Source organism: Mobula hypostoma, chromosome 16 (assembly GCF_963921235.1).
Source record: "Mobula hypostoma chromosome 16, sMobHyp1.1, whole genome shotgun sequence".
Classification (NCBI taxonomy): domain Eukaryota; kingdom Metazoa; phylum Chordata; class Chondrichthyes; order Myliobatiformes; family Myliobatidae; genus Mobula; species Mobula hypostoma.
This window is the reverse complement of record NC_086112.1, coordinates 1,921,242-1,941,839: the sequence shown is the minus strand read 5'-3', so window position 1 is coordinate 1,941,839 and position 20,598 is coordinate 1,921,242. Positions and strand designations below refer to the sequence as shown.

Here is a 20,598-nt window from a genome sequence, read left to right as displayed (position 1 = left end):
ATGGAATTAATGGCTTTCTGGCAAAGTTTGCAAATGATATGAAGACAGATGGAGGTGTAGGTAGTGCTGAGGAAGCAATCCAATACAACAGGACTTTGACAAATTGGAAAAATGGGCAAAAAAGTGACAGATGGAATACAGTGTTGGGAAATGTATGAAAATACATTTTGGTAAAAGGACTATTATCTAAATGAGGAGAAGGTTCAAACATCAGAGGTGCAAAGGGATTTCAGAGTCCTCGTGCAAGACTCCCAGAAGGTTAATTTACAGGTTGAGTCAGTGGTAAAGAAGGAAAATGCAATGTTGGCATTTATTTCAAGGGGAATAGAATATGAAAGCAAGGATACAGTACTGAGCCTTTATAAGACACTAGTCAGGCTGCACTTGGAGTATTGTCAACAGTTTTGGGCCCCACATCTCAGAAAGAATGTATTGTCATTGGAGACAGTCCAGAGGAGATTCATGAGGTTGCTTTGGGCCTGTACTCACTGGAATTTAGAAGAATGTGGGGGGGGGGATCTCATTGAAACCTTCTGAACATTGAAAGGTCTAGATAGGGTGGATGTGGAGAGGATGTTTCCTATGGTGGGTGTATCCAGAACTAGAGGGCACAGCCTCAGAATTGAGGGGTGACCTTTTGTAACAGAGATAAGGAGGATTTTGTTTAGCCAGAGAGTAGTAAATCTGTGGAATGCTCTTGCACAGACTGCGGTGTCAGTCAAGTCGGTGGGTATATTTAAGGTTAATCGGTCCTGGTCGGTCAGGGCATCAAAGGATATGGCGAGAAGGCAGGTGTGTGGGGTTGAGTGGGATCTGGGATCAGCCATGATGGAATGGTGAAGCACACTCGATGGACTGAATGCACTATTTCTGCTCCTACATCTCATGAACAAACTGTTCAATTAAGAGCACTGAAACATGGAATTCTGTAAAATAACAAATCGACATACAAATGGTCACAAACAAGGCAGATCAGCAGCTCTGTTGTCAAATCAGATATTACAGGGATGAACTGATAAACTGCAATACTTACACGAGGCTCTCCACAGCTGGGCATTGTAAAATTCCCTGCGTCTAATGAAGGTTTAAGTTGGTTGGTCGAATGTCCCTGGAAAGAAAAGAAAGATCACATTTCAGTACTCTAAGAATATAGTGAGCAGTCTAATGCTTTAACTGTGACATGAAGCTCTGGTACCATGTCAGAGTACAATTTATAATTGCCAATTATCAGTGATTTGCATGACAATACATAAAATTTATTAATTCCCCTTCAATGCATCTGTGGCCCTCTATCTGTAAATACGACTGATCCATCAATGTAAACTGCTAATTATTTTCCCAATGAGGCTGGGTGTTAAAAAGGATGACAGAGAAGTACAGACATTTCTCACTGGTCGGCTTACTGATGGATGTTCCTAATAGGAGCCCTGGAAATACTCTGAAGAAACTTGTTGGTAAAGTGATATAGCTGATCACATATACCAAAATGCCATACATTAGCCACATCCATGCAGTGAGGTATGATGAGGAAACGTTGGGTGATCCAATTTTCACATCATAACAAGATTTATTTGTGCTATACGTTGAAATTCAGCTCCGCCATGGTTAAACCCAAGCCCCACTGTGAAATGAGGAGGGTTGGGCCCAAGGCTAGCAATCCCATCCCATAAAAGACCTAATGCCACAGAAACACCAACAGAAGCTGTAATATCTCATCCCTGTGAGAGGAAGCTTACACCAAGGAGATGGGCTACTCACCTGGGAAACCTTGAAAGACTGGTCCTGGACAGAGGACCAACACACATCAAAGCCGCTGGTGAACGCAGCAGGCCAGGCAGCATCTCTAGGAAGAGGTACAGTCGACGTTTCGGGCCGAGACCCTTCGTCAGGACTAACTGAAGGAAGAGCTAGTAAGAGATTAAGCTAGTAAGAGAGTAAGCTAGTAAAATCTCTTACTAACTCTTCCTTCAGTTAGTCCTGACGAAGGGTCTCGGCCTGAAACATCGACTGTACCTCTTCCTAGAGATGCTGCCTGGCCTGCTGGTGAAACTTTGATGTGTGTTGCTTGAATTTCCAGCATCTGCAGAATTCCTCGTGTTTACCTGGGCAGAGGACTCTGGCAAGCTGCTGTTGGCAGCCTGTGCCCCAGCAGTGGTAATGGGCTTGAGAAGAGGAGTAAGTTGAAATATGAATATGTTAAGAAGAATTTTTAGTAGAAATAATCACATAACACTTCAAAAACAAAACATAATCACATGGATAAAGATACAGTAATTGTTTGAGATTTTGCACATCTCCAGAAATCAGAATCCATACATCGTATCTGTTAAATAGGGGCCGTGGACAATTCTGATTTGATGGAGAATGGAGGTGAAAGCACAGAGGAACATCTGGAGAAATTTCTGAAACACCTGTCCGCTGCTGTCGTTACTGTGTGGTTGGGAATCTTTCGGAGGGTAGGCCTCAAAATCCCCGGCTTTGCCTGCTGTTGGCGACCGAGAAGGAGGTCGAATCGTTCGGACAGAGATGGCGCTCAGTACTCGGTGTCGGAGAGCTGATCAGAGCTCGAAGTTTTCAGATGACTCAGAGTCGGATTGTGGTCGGCATGGCAGGAAGAGTTTTTCTTCCTTCTCCCGTCTGCGTGAGATGTGGGACATTTGAGAGACTTTGAACTTTTTACTGTGCTCATGGACTTCTTCATCAAGTTATGGTATTGTTGCACTGTTTGTAACTATATGTTATAATTATGTGGTTTTGTCAGTTTTTTCAGTCTTGGTCTGTCTTGTGTTTTGTGATATCACTCCGGAGGAAATAATGTATCATTTCTTAATGCGTGCATTACTAAATGACAATAAAAGAGGATTACGTGTCATCATAATCATCATCATAGTCTAAGGATCACAACAATTAATGGAAAATCTGGAATCCATTTTGCATCACATTCATCCAGGTAAAACAGGGATTGATTACATAGAGGACTGGAATAGTTATTACTTGCCTTTTCAGCTTTTGCATTATTTAGCCTCATGACACCTAACAACATGTAGCAACAGGTATATAGTGGATTCCAGTTAGGACCAGTTCATTTTAGCCAATTACGCAGCTGCCGCTATTAGCTAAAGTTTCAAGGAAACAGTTAAAAAGGGATAAATAGAAAAGTAGCTACCACTTAACTGAGTACAAATTATGTATTTAAATGAAATACAGAGCAGATTAGAACACTGCCAATAGTACTGCTGTACTATAAATCTAATACCTATTGCTGGAAGAATTCATCCAGTGTATGCAACTAACACAACCAGTGCAGGCACTGAACTCTTCAATGATTGCATCCTCCAAATCTTTTATTAGGCTGCTGGAGAAACAGCGCTCACCCATGGACCTGTGAATTGCCTCCTCTCTCACTGCTGGTTTGATTGGGCCACTGGACAAATTCAGAAATAAGGATACTGTTGCAGGAGATGACCTATCATGACAAAGCAGTAGCAACCATGTCTCTAGCACCGTGGCTCAGAAGGGAAGGCAGGAGAAGAGGAGTGCAGTACTGATAAGGAACTCCATAGTCCTAGAAGTGAACACTCCATAGAGACGCTCAGACGATATCACAAACATGAGAAAATCTGCAGACGCTGACATCTGCAAAGCAACACACACACACAAAGTGCTGGAGGAACTCAGCAGGTCAGGCAGCATCTATAGAAAAGAGACCCTTTGGGTCTTGGTCCAAAATGCCAGCTGTTTACTCTATCCGTAGACGCTGCCCGGCCGACTGTGTTCCTCCAGCATTCTGTGTGTTGCACCCGGATGGCACGTTGCCTCCCAGCTGCCAGGATCAAGGACGTCTCCGATGGGTTAGCAGCCAGAAGTCTTGGTATATAGTGGCACCAATGACATAGGTAGGAAAAGGGAAGAGATTTTAGCGACCTAGTAGAAAGCTGAGAAACAGGAGCTCCAGAATGGTCATCTCTAGATTGTTGCATGTGCCATGCACCAGTGAAAGCAAGAGTAAGATGATTTAGCAGATGAGTGCATGCTGAAGAACTGGTGCAGAGCAGAATCAGAATCAGAATCAAGATTATTATCACCGGCATGTGTGGTGAAATTTGTTAACTTAACAGCGGCAGTTCAATACAATACAAAATATAGAAGAGAAAAACACACAAAATAAGATGATGATAATAAATAAATCAATAAATTCCAGTATACATAGAATAGATTAAAAATCATGCAAAAACAGAAATAATATATATTTAAAAAGTGAGGTAGTGTCCAAGGGTTCAATGTCCATTTAGGAATCAGATGGCAGAGGGGAAGAAGCTGTTCCTGAATCACTGAGTGTGTGCCTTCAGGCTTCTGTATCTCCTACCTGATGGTAACAGTGAGAAAAGGGCATGTCCTGGTGCTGGAGGTCCTTAATAATGGACGCTGCGTTTCTGAGACACCGCTCCCTGAAGGTGTCCTGGGTACTTTGTAAGCCAGTACCCAAGATGGAGCTGACTAAAGTTACAACCCTCTGCAGCTTCTTTCAGTCCTGTGCAGTAGCCCCTCCATACCAGACAGTGATGCAGCCTGTCAAAATGCTCTCCACAGTACATCTATAGTTTTTGAGGGTATTTGTTGTTATACCAAATCTCTTTAGACTCCTAATGAAGAATAGCTGCTGTCTTGACTTCATTATAACTACATCGATATGGTGGGACCAGGTTAGATCCTCAGAGATCTTGACACCCAGGAACTTGAAACTGCTCACTCTCTCCACTTCTGATCCCTCTATGAGGATTGGTATGTGTTCCTTCGTCTTACCCTTCCTTAAGTCCACAATCAACTCTTTCGTCTTACTGACGTCGAGTGCCAGGTTGTTGCTGTGACACCACTCCACTAGTTGGCATATTCGCTCCTGTACACCCTCATCACCATCTAAGATTCTACAAACAATAGTTGTATCATCAGCAAATTTATAGATGGTATTTGAGCTATGCCTGGCCACACAGTCATGGGTACATTGAGAGTAGAGCAGTGGGCTAAGCACACACCCCTGATTTTGGGATCATTGGGAGGTATGACCTGTACAAAAGGACTGAGTTACACCTGAACCTGAGGGAGACCAATATCCTTCAGGGAAGGTTGGCAAGACTTGTTGGGGAGAATTTAAACGAACCTGGCGGGGGGAATGGGAACCAGAGTGGTAGAGCTGAGGATGGGGCGTTGGTGTACAAGCAGAGCCAGCGTGTAGTGAGACTGTCAGGAAGGACAGGCAAAAATGCAGTCAGTGGGATAAGTTGCAATGTGACATGGGGCCAAAATTGAAAGGGGGGGGCAAATTGAGGAGAGAAGGTGCTCTGTCTATTTGAATGGATGCCATATACGGAATCAGAAAAATGACCTTGCAGCACAGTTAGAGACTGGCAGCTATGATGCTGTGGATATCATCAAATCATGGCTGAATGAACATTATAAATGGGTGCTGATGTCCAAGGATATACACTGTGTCGAAAGGATAGGCAGGCAGTCAGAGGGGTGGCATAGCTCTGTGAGTGAAAAAACTAAAGCAAATCTTCAGAAAGAAGTGAGACAGGAGATTCTGTGGACGTGAACAAGACACCCGGATGGTATGCTGCCACCCTGGTGCCAGGATCAGGGACATCTTAGATCGTGTCCACAGAATTTTGGAGGAGGAGAGGAAACAACCAGATGTCTTGGTACACATTGGTGCCAATGGCATAAGAAAGAAAAGCAACGAGGTCCTGGAGAGAGGATTTAGAGAGTTAGGCAGAAAACTGAGAGGCAGGACCTCCAGGGTAATAACTTCTGGATTGCTGCCTGTGCTACACACCAGTGAGGGAAGAAATGGGATGATTTGGCAGATAAATATGTCACTGAGAAGCTGGTGCAGGGGGCAGGGCTTCAGGTTCTTGGATCAATTGGGATCTCTTCCAGGGGGGGGTATGACCAGGTTGCACATGAACCCCAGGAGGACCGATATTCTCACGGGCAGGTTCGTTAGAGCTGTTGGCAAGGGTTTAAACTAATTTGGCAGGGGGATGGAAACCGAAGTGAAGGGTCTCAGGATAGGACGGATGGTAAAAAAACAAAGATAACGTGCAGTCAGACTGGCAGGAAGGGCAGGCAAATGATAGGACAAAATTGCAGCCAGCAGGTGAGTATCAGTGTATGAGGGATGCAGAATAAAAAAAGGCAAAAACAGTGCACAAAGTGCTATATGTTAATGCACAGAGTACATGAAATAAGGTGGATGATCTTGTTGCACTATTACAGATTGCCAGGTATGATGGATGTTGTGGACATCACTGAATGGTGGCTGGAGGATGGTTGTAGTTGGGAGCTGAATGTCCAGGGTTACACATTGTACTGGAGGGATAGGAAGTAGGCAGAAGGGGTGATGATGCTGTGTGAAGAATGGCATCAAAGCATTAGAAAGATGTGGCACAGGATCAGAGGATGTTGAATCCTTGTGGGTTGAGTTCAGAAACTGCAATGGAAAAGGACCCTGTTGGTAGTTACATACAGGCCTTCAAACAGTAGCTGGGATGTGGACCCAGATTACAACGGGAAATAGAAAAGGCATGTCAAAAGGGTAATGCTATGATAGTCATGGGAAATTTCAACATGCAATTCAATTGGGAAAATCAGGTTGATAATGGATCTCAAGAGAGTGAGTTTGTTGAATGCTGACTGGATGGCTTTTTAGAACAGTTTGCCGTTGAGCCTATGAGGGGATCAGCTATACTGGATTGGGTATTATATAAAGAACTGGAGGTGATTAGGGAGCTTAAGGTAAAAGAACCCTTAGGAGGCAGTGATCACAATATGACTGATTTCAAATTGAAATTTGATAGGGAGAAAGTGAAGACTGATGTAGCAGTATTTCAGTGGAATGCATGAAATTACAGTGGTATGAGAGAGGAGATGACTAAAGTAAATGAGAAGAAGATGCTAGCAGGGATGACAGCAGAGTAGCAATGGCTTGAGTTTCTAGGAAAAATAAGGAAGGTGCAGAAATGATGTTTTCCAAAAACAAAGAAATACTCAAATGATGAAATAGTACAACCATGACTGACAAGAGATGTCAAAGCTCATGTAGAAGCAAAAATTAGCAGGAAGATAGAGGATTGGGGAAGCTGTTAAAAACCTACAGAAAACAATGAAAAGAATTATTAGGAGGGAAAAGATGAATTATGAAAGCAAGCTAGCAAACAATATCAAAGTGGATAGTAAAAGTTTTTCCAAGTATATAAAAAAATAAAAGAAAGATGAGAGTGGATATTGAACCGCTAGAAAATGAGGCAGGAGAAATAATGATGGGGGACGAGGAGATGGCAGATTAACTAAATGAGTATTTTGCATCAGTCTTCACTGTGGAAGACACTAGCAGCGTGCCAGATGTTGAAGGATGTGAGGGAAGAGAAGTGAATGCAGTTACTATTACAAGGGAGAAGGTGCTCAAAAAGCTGAAAGAGCACCTGGTACATAATTCACCCAGGCCAGATAAACTGCACCCTAGGGTTTTGAAAGAGATAGCCGTCAAGATTGTGGATGTATTAATAATGATCTTCAAGAATCATTGAACTCTGGCATGGTTCAAGAATCATTGAACTCTGGAAAACTGCAAATGTCACTGCACTCTTTAAGAGAGGAGGGAGGCAGCAGAAAGGAAATTATAGACCAGTTAGCCTCACCTCAGTGGTTGGGAAGACGCTGGAGTCGATCGTTAAGGTTGCGGTTATTGAGTACTTGGTGTCACAGGACAAGATAGAACAAGGTCTGCATGGTTTCCTTAAGGGAACATCTTGCATGTTAGAATTCTTTGAGGAGATTACAAATAGGATAAATAAGGGGGATATTTGGATTTTCAGAAGTCCACTGAGAAGGTGCCAACCATGAGGCTGACTACCAAGTTAAAAGTCTATGGTATTACCGTAAAGTTACTGGCATGGTTAGAGCATTGGCTGATTGGTAGGAGGCAGTGAGTGGGAATAAAGGGATCCTTTTCTGGTTAGCTGCCAGTGACTCGTTGTGTTCCACAGGGGTCGGTATTGGGACCACTTCTTTTTATGCTGTATATCAATGATTTAGATGATGGAATAGATTACTTTGTTGCCAAGTCTGCAGATGATACGAAGATTGGTGGAGGGGCAGGTAGTGTTGAGGAAACAGGAAGGCTGCTGAAGCACTTAGACAGATTAGGAGAATGGGCAAGAGAGTGGCAAATGAAATACAATGTTGGAAAATGCATGGTCATGCACTTTGGCAGAAAAAAATAAATGTGCAGGCTATTTCCTAAATGGGGAGAAAATCGAAAAATCTGAGATGCAGAGGGACTTGCAGGCTGAGTCAGTGGTGGGAAAGGCAAATGCAATGTTAGCATTCCTTTCTAAAAGTCTAGGATACAAGAGCAGAAATGTGATGCTGAGGCTTTACAAGACACTGGTGAGGCCTTACCATGAGTATTGTGAACAATTTTGAGCTCCTTATCTAAGAAAAGAGGTGCTGGCATTGGACAGGGTTCAGAGGAGGTTCACAAGATGATTCTGGGAACAAAATGGTTTTCACATGAGGAACATTTGATGGCTCTGAGTCTGTACTTGCTGGAATTTAGAAGGTTGGGGGGGGGCAGGAAATCATTGAAACCTTCAAAAGTTGAAGACCTAGACAGAGTAGATGTGGAAAGGATGCTTCCCATGGTGGGGGAGCCCAGTACAAGAGGGCACAGCCTCTGGATTCGGGGGCATCTATTTAAAACAGAGATATGGAGAATGGTGAAGGGTACGTTAGAGTGGATGTGGAGAGGATGTTTCCCATGGTGGGAGAGTCTAGGACAAGAGGGCACAGCCTCTGGATTGGGGGGCATCTATTTAAAACAGAGATATGGAGAATGGTGAAGGGTATGTTAGAGTGGATGTGGAGAGGATGTTTCCCATGGTGGGAGAGTCTAAGTCCAGAACGGACAGCCTCAGAATAGAGGTGCATCCTTTTAGAATGGAAATGAGAAGGAATTTCTTTAGCCAGAAAGTGATGAATCTGTGGAATTCTTTGCCACAGGCAGCTGTGGAGGCAAAGTCTTTATGTATACTTAGGGCAGAGGTTGATGATTCTTGATTGGTCAGGGCATGAAGGGATCCAAGGAAAAGGCAGGAGACTGGTGCTGAGAGGAAAAATGGATCAGCCATGATGAAACAGTGAAGCAGACTCAATGGGGCAAATGGCCCGATCCTGTTCCTATATCAGTGCAGTAGTACAGTGGAGCGAAGGGAAGTAGAGAGGCACCAGAGAGGAGCTGGCCAAAAAGCTGATTGGAAGGACAGTAATGACAGCAGAGCAGCAATGGCTGGAGGTTCTGGGAGCAATTAGGAAGGTGCAGGATACATACATCCCAAAGAGGAAGCATTCTGAAAGGCGAGATGATGCAACCATGGCAGGCAAGGGAAGTCAAAGCCAACATAAATGGAAAAGAGAGGGTATATAATGGAGCAAAAATTAGTGGGAAATTAGATGGTTGGGAAGCTTTCAACAACCAACAGAAGGCAATGAGAAAAGCCAAAAGGAGAGAAAGGATTAAATGTGCAGGTAAACTATCCAATAAATACCAAACAGATACCAAAAGTTTCTTTAGAAATAAAAATTGTAAAACAGAGGTGAGAGTGGATATCAGACCACTGGAAAACGATGCTGGAGAGGTAGTCATGGGGTAACAAGAAATGGCGGATGAACTGAATAAGTATTTTGCATCAATCTTCACTGCAAAAGGGAAGCAGCATGTCAGAAATTCAAGAGTGTCATGGGGACAAATTGAGTGCAGTTGCTATTACTAGGGAGAAGATACCTCAGATGCTGAAAGGTCTGAAAGTAGGTAGATAAGTCACTTGAACCAGATGGCCTACGCTCCAGGGTTCTGATATAGGTGGCTGAAGAGGTTGTGCAGGCATCGCTTGTGATCTTTCTGTAATCTCAAGTTTCCAGAATAGTTCCAGAAGGCTGGAACATTGCAAATGTCACTCCACTCTTCAAGAAGGGAGGTGGGCAGAAGAAAGGAAATTATAGACCAGTTAGTCTGATCTCAGTGGTTGGGAAGATGTTGGAGGCAATTGTTAAGGATGTGGTTTCAGGTTACTTGGAGGCACATAAAATAGGCCAAAGTTAGCATGGTTTCCTCAAATGAAAATCTTGCCTGACAAATCTGTTGGAATTCTTTGAAGAAATAACAAACAGGATAGACAAAGAAGAATCAGTTGATGTTGTGTACTTGGATTTTCAGAAAGTCTTTGACAAGCTGCCACACGAGACTGCTTAACGAGCCACAAGCTCATGGTATTACAAGAAAGATAATAACATAGGTAAAGCAGTGGCTGATTGGCAGAATGCAAACAGTGGGAGAAAGGGAGCCATTTTCTGGTTTGCCACCAGTGACTCACGGTATTCCACAGGGGTCTGTGTTGGGACCGATCCTTCTTGCGTTAAACATCAATGACTTGGATGACAGAACGATGGCTTTGTTGCAAAGTTTGCAGACAATACAAAGACAGGCAAAGGGACAGGTAGTTTTGAGGAGGTAGAGAGGCCACAGAAGGACTTAGACAGATTAGGAGAATCAGCAAAGAAATGGCAGATGGAATACAGTGTTGGGAAGTGGATGGTCATGTACTTTGTTTGAAGAAATAAAATGATAGACTATTTTTTAAATAGAGAGAAATTAAAATATCTGAGGCGCAAATGGACTTGGGAGTCCTTGTGCAGAATTCCCTAAAGGTTAATTTGCAGGTCGTTTCCGTGGTGAGGAAGGTAAATGCAATGTTAGCATTCATTTCAAGAGTGCCAGGATAAAAAAGCAAGGATGCAATGTTGAGGCTTTGCAAAGCTCTGGTGAGGCCTCACTCGGAATATTGTGAACAAGTTTGGGCCCCTTATCGTAAAAAGGATGTGCTGGCACTCGAGAAGATTCAAAGGAGGTTCACAAAAATGATTCCAGGATTGAACAACTTGTCATATGAAGAGCGTTTGATGGCTCTAGGCCTGTATTCAGATAAATGAGTGACCATATTGAAAGTTATTGAATGTTGAAAGGCCTTGATAGAATGGATGTTTCCTGTGGTAGAAAATTGAAGGACCAGAGGAGATGGCCTCAGGATAGAGGGTCATCCTTTTAGAATGGAGATGAGGTGGAATTACTTTAGCCAGAAGGTGGTGAATCTGTGGAATTCTTTGCCACAGGCAGCTGTGGAGCCCAAGTCTTTATGCATACTTAAGGCAGAGTTTGATAGATTCTTGATAGGTCAGGGCATGAAGGGATACGAGGAGAAGGCAGGAGATAGGGGTTGAGAGGAATAATGGATCAGCCATGATGAAATGGTGGAGCAGACTCGATGGATCAAATGGATTAATTCTGCTCCTATATCTCATTGTCTTACATGGAAGAGAACAAGATGAATACATAAGATGAAGTGCTGAAGTGAGAATGACAAAAGTGGTCGTGATGGTAGCAGAGAGAGAATGCCAGTGTTTGTTAATTATAGTTGATAAGGAGCAGATGTATGTAGAACAGGGTGAATGAAAACAGAGAAGTGAAGGGAAAGAAAAATATTGGCCCATAAAGGTTCTCTTTCAGTAGTACATTTGCACAAATCTTCCTAGCATCTATTTCATTATTGGTAGCGACCCCTCACCAATTCAATGTTCAAGTTATTTGTCATTCAACCATACACATGTACAGCTAAACAAAACAACATTCCTCAGGAACGAAGATGCAAAATACAACACACATATAACTACAGCAGATAAAATAATATTAACACGATAAGATAACACACAAAAACTATCCAGAAGATGTACAAGTTGACATGAAGTGCATGTACAACATAGAGTTAAATGTACAACAGTAATGCTGCTGTTGGTGTTGTTTAAAAATAATGTGTAGCAGGGTGTTCAGAAACCTCAGAGTTCTGGCTTAATTCCATCCAACCTCCAGAGTGTTACTTGCTCTTAAACTTCTTACTGGTGGGACCTTATACAAAACCATTGTGGTTTGAAATGCTTGTGCGATATTAAACACTTAGAATAAATAAACCATAAGATATAGGAGCAGAATTAGGCCTTCTGACCCATCAAGTTTGCTCTGCCATTTCAGCATGGCTGATCCAATTATCCTCTCAACCCCAAACTCCTGCCTTCTCCACATATCCTTGCATGCCCTGACTAATCAAGAACCTATCAACCTCTGCCTTAAATATACATAAAGACTTGGCCCCCACAGCTGTCTGTGGCAATAAATTCCACAAATTCACCACTCTCTGGCAAAAGAAATTCTTCATCTTTTTTCTGAGGCTGTCTACTCTGATCTTGGCCTCCACCATGCTCCAAGCAAGTACAGTCCCAGAGCCAAATGCTCCTCATATGGTAATACTTCATGCAAATACAATGCTAATTTAAACAGGACATTTAGGAAATAAGATGGAACTCATGTTTTGAGTTAGCAGTACCACTAAGGAAGCTCCATTCCGTCTCCAGGCAACTGACTTTGATTTCCACAACTAACTTTGTCACTGGACTTTTGCAGTTATGCCCAGTCATGAGCAAACTACTCGGTGCAGAACAGTTAAAGAGAAAACTGGATTGTAAATACGTTTAGGTAATCTCATACTTCTACCCTTATCTAAATCTGCTTGAGAAGAGAGTAAATTTTAAAAGCAGAAATCTTTTAATTGGATTGTCAAAGGTGGGCCAGTCCACTACATTTCCCAAAAAACAGACACTGGAAATCAGTAATAAAAACAGAAGATGTTGGCAATAATCAGCATAATAATCAGAGAGGATTTGTGAAATAAAAATGGTTGTTGATTCAGTCAATGACCTTTCATTTCAGTTCCTGCTCAGAGTTTTGCCTTGTATCTGCAAAAATATGCTTCTCTTCTCATGGCAATGCACACAAAATTCTGGAGAAACTCAGCAGGCCAGGCAGCATCTCTAGAGGGGAATAAACAGTCAACATTTCAGGCTGAGAACCTTCACCAGGATTAGAGAAGAAGGGGAAGAAGACAGAATAAGAAGGTGGGGGAGGGAAAGGAGTAGGGTTTCACAACCTTTTTCATGCCAAGGACCAATACCATTAAGCAAGGTTGGGAAGGGGGATGGCAAGAAGGTGATAGGCAAATCCAGGGGAGGGGAAAGGTAGGTGTGTGGCAGGGGTTAATGCAGTGCGAAGCAGGGAGGAGATAGGTAGAAGAGGTAAAGGGCAGGAGAAGAAAGTACCTGATAGGAGTAGAGTGGACCATGGGAGAAAGAGGAAGAGGGGAATCGGTGGGAGGTGGAGGGCAGGTGAGGAGGAAGGAAGGGATAATGGAATTCAAAATGGGGGATGGAGAAAGAGAGAAGGGGGAATGGAGAATTCCACTTTCCAAGTTCTCAATAGCAAACTCCAATTTCTAAGGAGTTGCAACCACGTTCAAGATGCTTGCTTCTTTCGGTGCATTTTCACTCTGAACATTAATTTCAATGTTGCTGTTGACTTTTTGCTTTACGTCGAGAGCAGCAAGTTGATAAAAATTGCACTAGTAAAAGTAATGCTAAATCAAAAACACATGTTCCTTCACACTTCCTGACTGCCTCTTCATTGTTGTTCGCATGAAGTTTGTATTTGCATTTACAGTAATTGTTATATTTTGAACAAGTTCAAACCCCAAAGGAAGAATGAGTCAGGCTTCTGTTTGCATCGCAGACCACCAAAGAGTACTCTGTGTTGCGGTGATGCTTATCTGGAATAGGGAGGTAGCACGTGGTATGTGACAAGCAGTTGATCAGCTATTATTACCCAGCTAAAACCTTTATGAGAAAGGCTCAAATTCCTCTCCAAAAATCGTAAGTAACTAACCCAAAGTAAATTCCTGACATGATAAATGAATTATTTTTAGTGAACAATCTGAGTTTTTTTCCAAACAGTTTGCTTCTCTTTTTAAAAATTGCTCCTTAAAAATACTGGGCAACACACACAAAATGCTGGAGGAACTCAGCAGGCCAGGCAGCATCAATGGGAAAAGAGTAAACAGTCGACATTTCAGACCAAAACCCTTCGGCAGGTCCTGCTGAAGCATCTCGGCCCAAAATATCGACTGTTTACTCTTCCCCATAGATGCTGCCTGGCCTGCTGAGTTCCTCCAGCACTTTGTGTGTGTTGCCTGGATTTCCAGCATCCGCAGATTTTCTCTTATTTGTTCTTAAAAATACACTTTGTAACATTACATTTTGAGTGGTGGGGTGGAGATATATCTCTACCAAAGGAGGTGTAAGGCACTCCTTCCCTCAGCTGCCCTGCAGGTCACCTTTGGGCAAGGTGTAACACCTGCTTAGCCCCCGTCTTCCCCCCCCCCCACCAAATCAGGTCCACGTGAAGCCATGGGAGCAGGTGGCGCATGGTCGTATGAGCAGCCGGTGCAGATCACAAGTCCTGGTTATGTGACCACCGACGCCAGGCAGACAATCTCTGGAGAGTATTGATAATGGCTGGGGTCATCCATCTTGTAAAGACACTGTCCAGAAAAAGGAAATGCCAAACCACTTCTGTAGAAAATGTTGTCAAATGTTCATTGATAGAGAATAGAGTAAGCAGATAAAAGACAGATGAAGACCATGTTCACCCATGTCATACAAGACGACACAGAATGAGGGTAAACACTACATTCATGAAGTAAATGTAATTGACCCTAGCAGTGTGGATATCTTGGGCCCACATACAATTATACAAGTAATTACCTTTGATGTCAGACAGTGCTAACACAATGAGTGGCAGAACAGTGCCCCAGAAGATGAAGGAATTCGGAAATCTGACAGCATTTCAAGGTGGCTTTTTGATTTTTTGATCGTTCAGGTATGGAATCATGCAGAGCTCCAGCAGTGCTTACTTGAGTGAAATCACAGAGCAAAGGTAATGACTGAAAATAGGTGTATATGAAAGGGATTCTCTTTGTGACCACACGGGTTTCCGCCGGGTGCTCTGGTTACCTCCCACAATACAAAGACGCATGGGGGTTGGCATGCTACATTGGCACCAAAAGTGTAGCGATAATTATGGGCTGCCCCAGCACTTTTGTTGCAGATTTGATTTGACACAAATGACACATTTCTCTATATATTTTTATGTACATGTGGCAAATATAACTAATATATGTACAGGGTTTTTTTTGTATGTTAAATTTAAAATGGCTTCTTTATTATGTTATACTTGGGAATGTTTCTTTGTTATGTTAAATGCTGAGAAAGTCTCTAGCTAGACATTTGCTTGGGTTACTACAGACAGCAGGGTGCTATTAGCCAATGGGTATTCATGTTATCATTTTGTCGGCTGATAATGCTGTCTCATATGACTGGGAACGGGGGTTTTGGCGGGGAGTTGGAGGAGAGACGGGGAGGATGGCGGAGAGACGGGGAGTCGGAGGAGAGACGGGGAGGACGGCGGACGTGCGGAAGGGCTCCGGTCGATCACTCCGGGTGGTCCCAAGCCGTGAGTCGACAGAATCCGGGTGGTCGTCAGGAATTTATTGAGCTCCAATGGTTGTGCACGAAGAACTTGGACTTTGATAAATCTGGCGCTTTTTTTTCCATTACTTCTTTTTCTGTATCGAATTTATATTAATGCCATAGACTTAGTAATATCCATAAAGTGTACTTGGTAAGACGTATTGGGTGTGCTGGCTGATGATTGATGTTTGGGATTGATTCGGGTGGCAGTGGTGCAGCGATCGACTCAGTGGGAAGCATTCAGGCAGGTGCTGGGCGGGATTTCCCCCAGACATATACGAGCCAATATAACTGAGCGTTACATATATTTTTTTTCTTTCTAACTTACTGTCAAATGGGAGAAGTGGAAAGGACCACAAGCAGAATTGTTACAGCTTTGTGAAGAAAGGAAACATCAGAAATAAATCCCTGGAAAATAAAACATCCCCCAAGAGAACAAGGAGCGGAAGATAATGTTCTGAATGAGAATTACTCCATTGTTTTCTTGCTCTGAGAATGATAAGATGTGGAATTTTTTATTCCATAGAAAATTTGAAGCAAATAATAGAGAAACACTTATGTAGGGTCATGGTCAGTTCTTGACAAAGAAATAAAAGAAAACTAGTGGGACATTATGTCAAAGTTGTACAGGATATTGGTGAGGCCTCCTGTGAAATGGTCTGGTCATAGATTCAGAAAAGTACAGAACAGAAATAGGCCCTTTGGCCCATCTTGTCTGCGCCAAACCACTTAAACTGCCTACTCCCATTGACCTACACCAGGACCATAGCCATCCATACCTCTACCATCTATGTACCTATCCAAACTTCTCTTCAACATTAAAATCGAGCTGTCATGTACCACTTGCACTGGCAACTCGTTCAACACTCATGACCCTCTGAGTGAAGCTTCCCCTCATGCTCCCTTTAAACTTTTCATGTTTCACCCTTAACCTTTGACTTCTAGTTGTAGTCCCACCCAACCTCAATGGAAAAAGCCTGCTTGCATTTACACTATCTATATCCCTCATATATTTGGATACTTCTAACAAATCTCCTCTCAATCTTCTACATTCCAAGGAATAAATTGCTAACCTATTCAATCTTTCCTTATAATTCAGGTCCTCCAGTCCCAGCAACATCCTTGTAAATTTTCTCTGTACTCTTTTAACCCTATTTACATCTTTCCTGTAGGTAGGTGACCAAAACTGCACTCAATTCTCCAAATTAGGCCTTACCAATGTCCTATACAACTTCAACACTACATCCTATTTCCTGTACTCAATAGATTGGTTTATGAAGGCCAATGTGCCAAAAGCTTTCCTTACAACCCGATCTTCCTGTGACACCACTTCCAATGAACTATAGACCTGTATTCCCAGATTCCTTTGTTCTACCACACTCCTCGATGCTCTAGCATTCACTGTGTAAAACCTACCCTGGCTGGTCCTACCAAAGTGTAAAACCTTGCACTTGTCTGCATTACATTTCATCTGCCACTATTTTTCCAGCTGGTCCAGGTCCCAGTGCAAGCCATGACAGCCTTCCTCGCTGTCCGCTACACCCCCTAATCTTGATGTCATCTGTAAATCTGCTGATCCAGTAAACCACATTATCATCCAGATCATTGATATAGATGACAATCAACAAAGTACACAGCACCAATCACCACGACTCTCCAGGAGACGCAGTCCTCCGGTCAGAGAGATGAAATCAGAATCAGTTTTATTATCGCCAGCATGTAATGTGAAATTTGTTAACTTAGCAGCAGCAGTTCAATACAATACATAATATAGCAGAGAGAGAAAAAAATAATAATAAATAAAATAAAACATAATAATAAATAAACAAGTAAATCAATTACATATATTGAGTAGATTTTTTTAAATGTGCAAAAACAGAAATATTGTATATTTTAAAAGATGAGGTAGTGTCACCATCTGAGATTCTACCAACAATGGTTGTATCATCAGCAAATTTATAGATGGTATTTGAGCTATGCCTAGCCACACGGTCATGTGTATACGGAGAGTAAAGCAATGGGCTAAGCACAGACCCCTGAGGTGCGCCAGTGTTGATTGTCAACGAGGAGGATATGTTATCATCAATACGCACACACTGTGGTCTTCTGGTTAGGAAGTCGAGGATTCAATTGCAGAGGGAGCTACAGAGGTCCAGGTTCTGCAACTTCTCAATCAGGATTGTGGGAACAATGGTATTAAATGCTGAGCTATATTCAATGAACAGCATCCTGACATAGGTGTTTGTATTGCCTAGTGGTCTGAAGCCATGGAGATTGCATCTGCCGATGACCTATTGTGGCGATAGGCAAATTGCAATGGGCATCTACTACCACTCTCTGTCTTCTCCCACAAAGCCAAAGTCTAACCTAATTTACTACCTCACCTTGAATGCCAAGCCACTGAACTTTCCTGACCAACCTCTCGTGCAGGACCTTGTCAGATGCCTTGCTACAGTTCATGCAGGCAACATCCACTGCCTTGCCTTCATCAACATTCCTGATAATTTCCTCGAAAAAACTCTATACGATTGGTTAGACATGATCTAACATACACAAAGGTATATTGACCATCAAATCAGACCAATAATTTTCCACTACTGATGTCAGGCTCACCAGCCTGTAATTTCTCAGCAATGTGTGGTACCTACCTGCTTCAAGCAGACTTCAGTTATACCAGTGCCCAAGAAGAGTGTGGGACCTGCCTCAATGACTATCATTCAGTACCACTTACATCCACAGTGATGAAGTGTTTTCAGAGATTGGTGATGAAACCCATCAGCTCTTGGTGACCTAGATTGGCTCCAATTTGCTACCGGAGCAACAGGGCCACAGCATATGCCCTCTCATTGGCTCTTCACTCAATCCCGGAACATCTGGACAGCAAAGACGCATACATCAGGATGCGCTTTATCAACTAAAGCACAGCATTCAATACCACCATCCCATCAGAACTAATCAATAAGCTGAAGATCTTGGCCTCAATGCCTCCTTGTGCAATTGGATCCCAAATTTTCTCACTTGTAGACACCAGTCAGTTCGGATTGGCAACCACATCTCCTCCAAGATCTCCATCAGAACAAGTGCACCACAAGGCTGCGTGCTTAGCCCACTACTCTACTCGCTTTGCATTTATGACTGTGTGGGTCAGCACAGCTCCAACACTATATTCAAGTTCGCTGATAGAAACATAAAAACACAGAAAACCTACAGCACAATACAGGCCCTTCGGCCCACAAAGTTTTGTGGAAAATATCCCTACCTTAGAAATTACAAGGGTAACCCATAGTCCTCTATTTTTCTAAGTTCCATGTACCAATCCAAAAGTCTCTTAAAAAACCCTGTCGTATCCGCCTCCAGCACCGTTGCCGGCAGCCCATTCCACGCACTCACCACTCGCTGCATAAAAAAACTTACCCCTGACATCTCCTCTGTACCTACTCCCAAGCACCTTAAACCTGTGCCCTCTTGTGGCAGCCATTTCAGCCCTGGGAAAAAACCTCTGACTATCCACACGATCAATGCCTCTCATCATCTTATACACCTCTATCAGGTCATCCCTCATCCTTCATCACTCCAAGGAGAAAAGGCCAAGATCACTCAACCTATTCTCATAAGGCATGCTCCCCAATCCAGGGAACATCCTTGTAAATCTCCTCTGCACCCTTTCTATGGTTTCCACATCCTTCCTATAGTGAGGCAACCAGAACTGAGCACAGTAGTCCACGTGGGGTCTGACCAGGGTCCTATATAGCTGCAACATTACCTCTTAGCTCCTAAATTTAATTCCACGATTGATGAAGGCCAATACACTGTATGCCTTCTTAATCACAGAGTTCACCTGCACAGCTGCTTTGAGCGTCCTATGGACTCAGACCCCAAGATCCCTCTGATCCTCCACACTGCCAAGAGTCTTACCATTAATAATGTATTCTGCCATCATATTTGACCTACCAAAATGAACCACTTCAGACTTATCTGTGTTGAACTCCATCTGCCACTTCTCAGCCCAGTTTTGAATACTATCAATGTCCCGCTGCAACCTCTGACAGCCCTCCACACTATCCACAACACCTCCCACCTTTGTGTCATCAGCAAATTTACTAACCCATGCCTCTGCTTCCTCATCCAGGTCATTTAGAAAAATCACGAAGAGTAAGGGTCCCAGAACAGATCCCTGAGGAACACCACTGGTCGCTGACCTCCATGCAGAATATGACCCATCTACAACCACCCTTTGCCTTCCGTGGACAAGCCAGTTCTGGATCCACAAAGCAACGTCCCCTCAGATCTCATGCTTCCTTACTTTCTCAATAAGCCTTGTATGGGGTACCTTATCAAATGCCTTGCTGAAATCCATGTACACTACATCTACTGCTCTTCCTTCATCAATGTGTTTAGACACATCTTCAAAAAATTCAATCAGGCTTGTAAGGCACAACCTGCCCTTGACAAAGCCATGCTGACTATTCCTAATCACATTATACCTCTCCAAATGTTCATAAATCCTGCCTCTCAGTACCTTCTCCATCAACTTAACAACCACTGAAGTAAGACTCACTGGTCTATAATTTCCTGGGCTAGCTCTACTCCCTTTCTTGAATAAAGCAACATCATCTGCAACCCTCCAATCTTTCGGAACCTCCCCCGTCCCCATTGATGATGCAAAGATCATCGCCAGAGGCTCAGCAATCTCCTCCCTTCCCTCCCCCAGTAGCCTGGGGTACATCTCATCTTGTCCTGGCGATTTATCTAACTTGATGCTTTCTATAAGCTCCAGCACATCCCCTTTCTTAATATCTACATGGTCAAGCTTTTCAGTCTGCTGCAAGTCAGCACTAGAATTGCCAAGATCCTTTTCCATAGTGAATACTGAAGTAAAGTATTCATTAAGCAGACATCCCACCTCTCCCAGAAGTTCTGGGAGTCTCCCGCATATGAATAGTGGCTCCCTGATGCCCTCAAATTATATACAATATCACGGAAATCAATTTTTTTGAGAGCGAGCGAGTGAAAGCAAGAGAAAGCGCGAGAGAGAAAGCAAGCGAGAGCACGCGAGCAAGATAGAGAGCACGAGAG

The 20,598-nt window shown here is 43.1% G+C and overlaps 1 protein-coding gene across 2 annotated transcripts in view; it reads right to left on the bottom strand.

Moving 5' to 3' along the window:
* LOC134357641 (multiple C2 and transmembrane domain-containing protein 1-like) overlaps nt 1-20,598 on the bottom strand; it is a 575,938-nt gene that overhangs the window by 503,135 nt on the left and 52,205 nt on the right. For both annotated transcript variants that reach the window (XM_063069271.1, XM_063069272.1), the window contains exon 2: nt 1,034-1,108. In XM_063069271.1, coding sequence (XP_062925341.1) covers nt 1,034-1,108 — 75 coding nt within the window. The remainder of the gene's footprint in view (nt 1-1,033; nt 1,109-20,598) is intronic.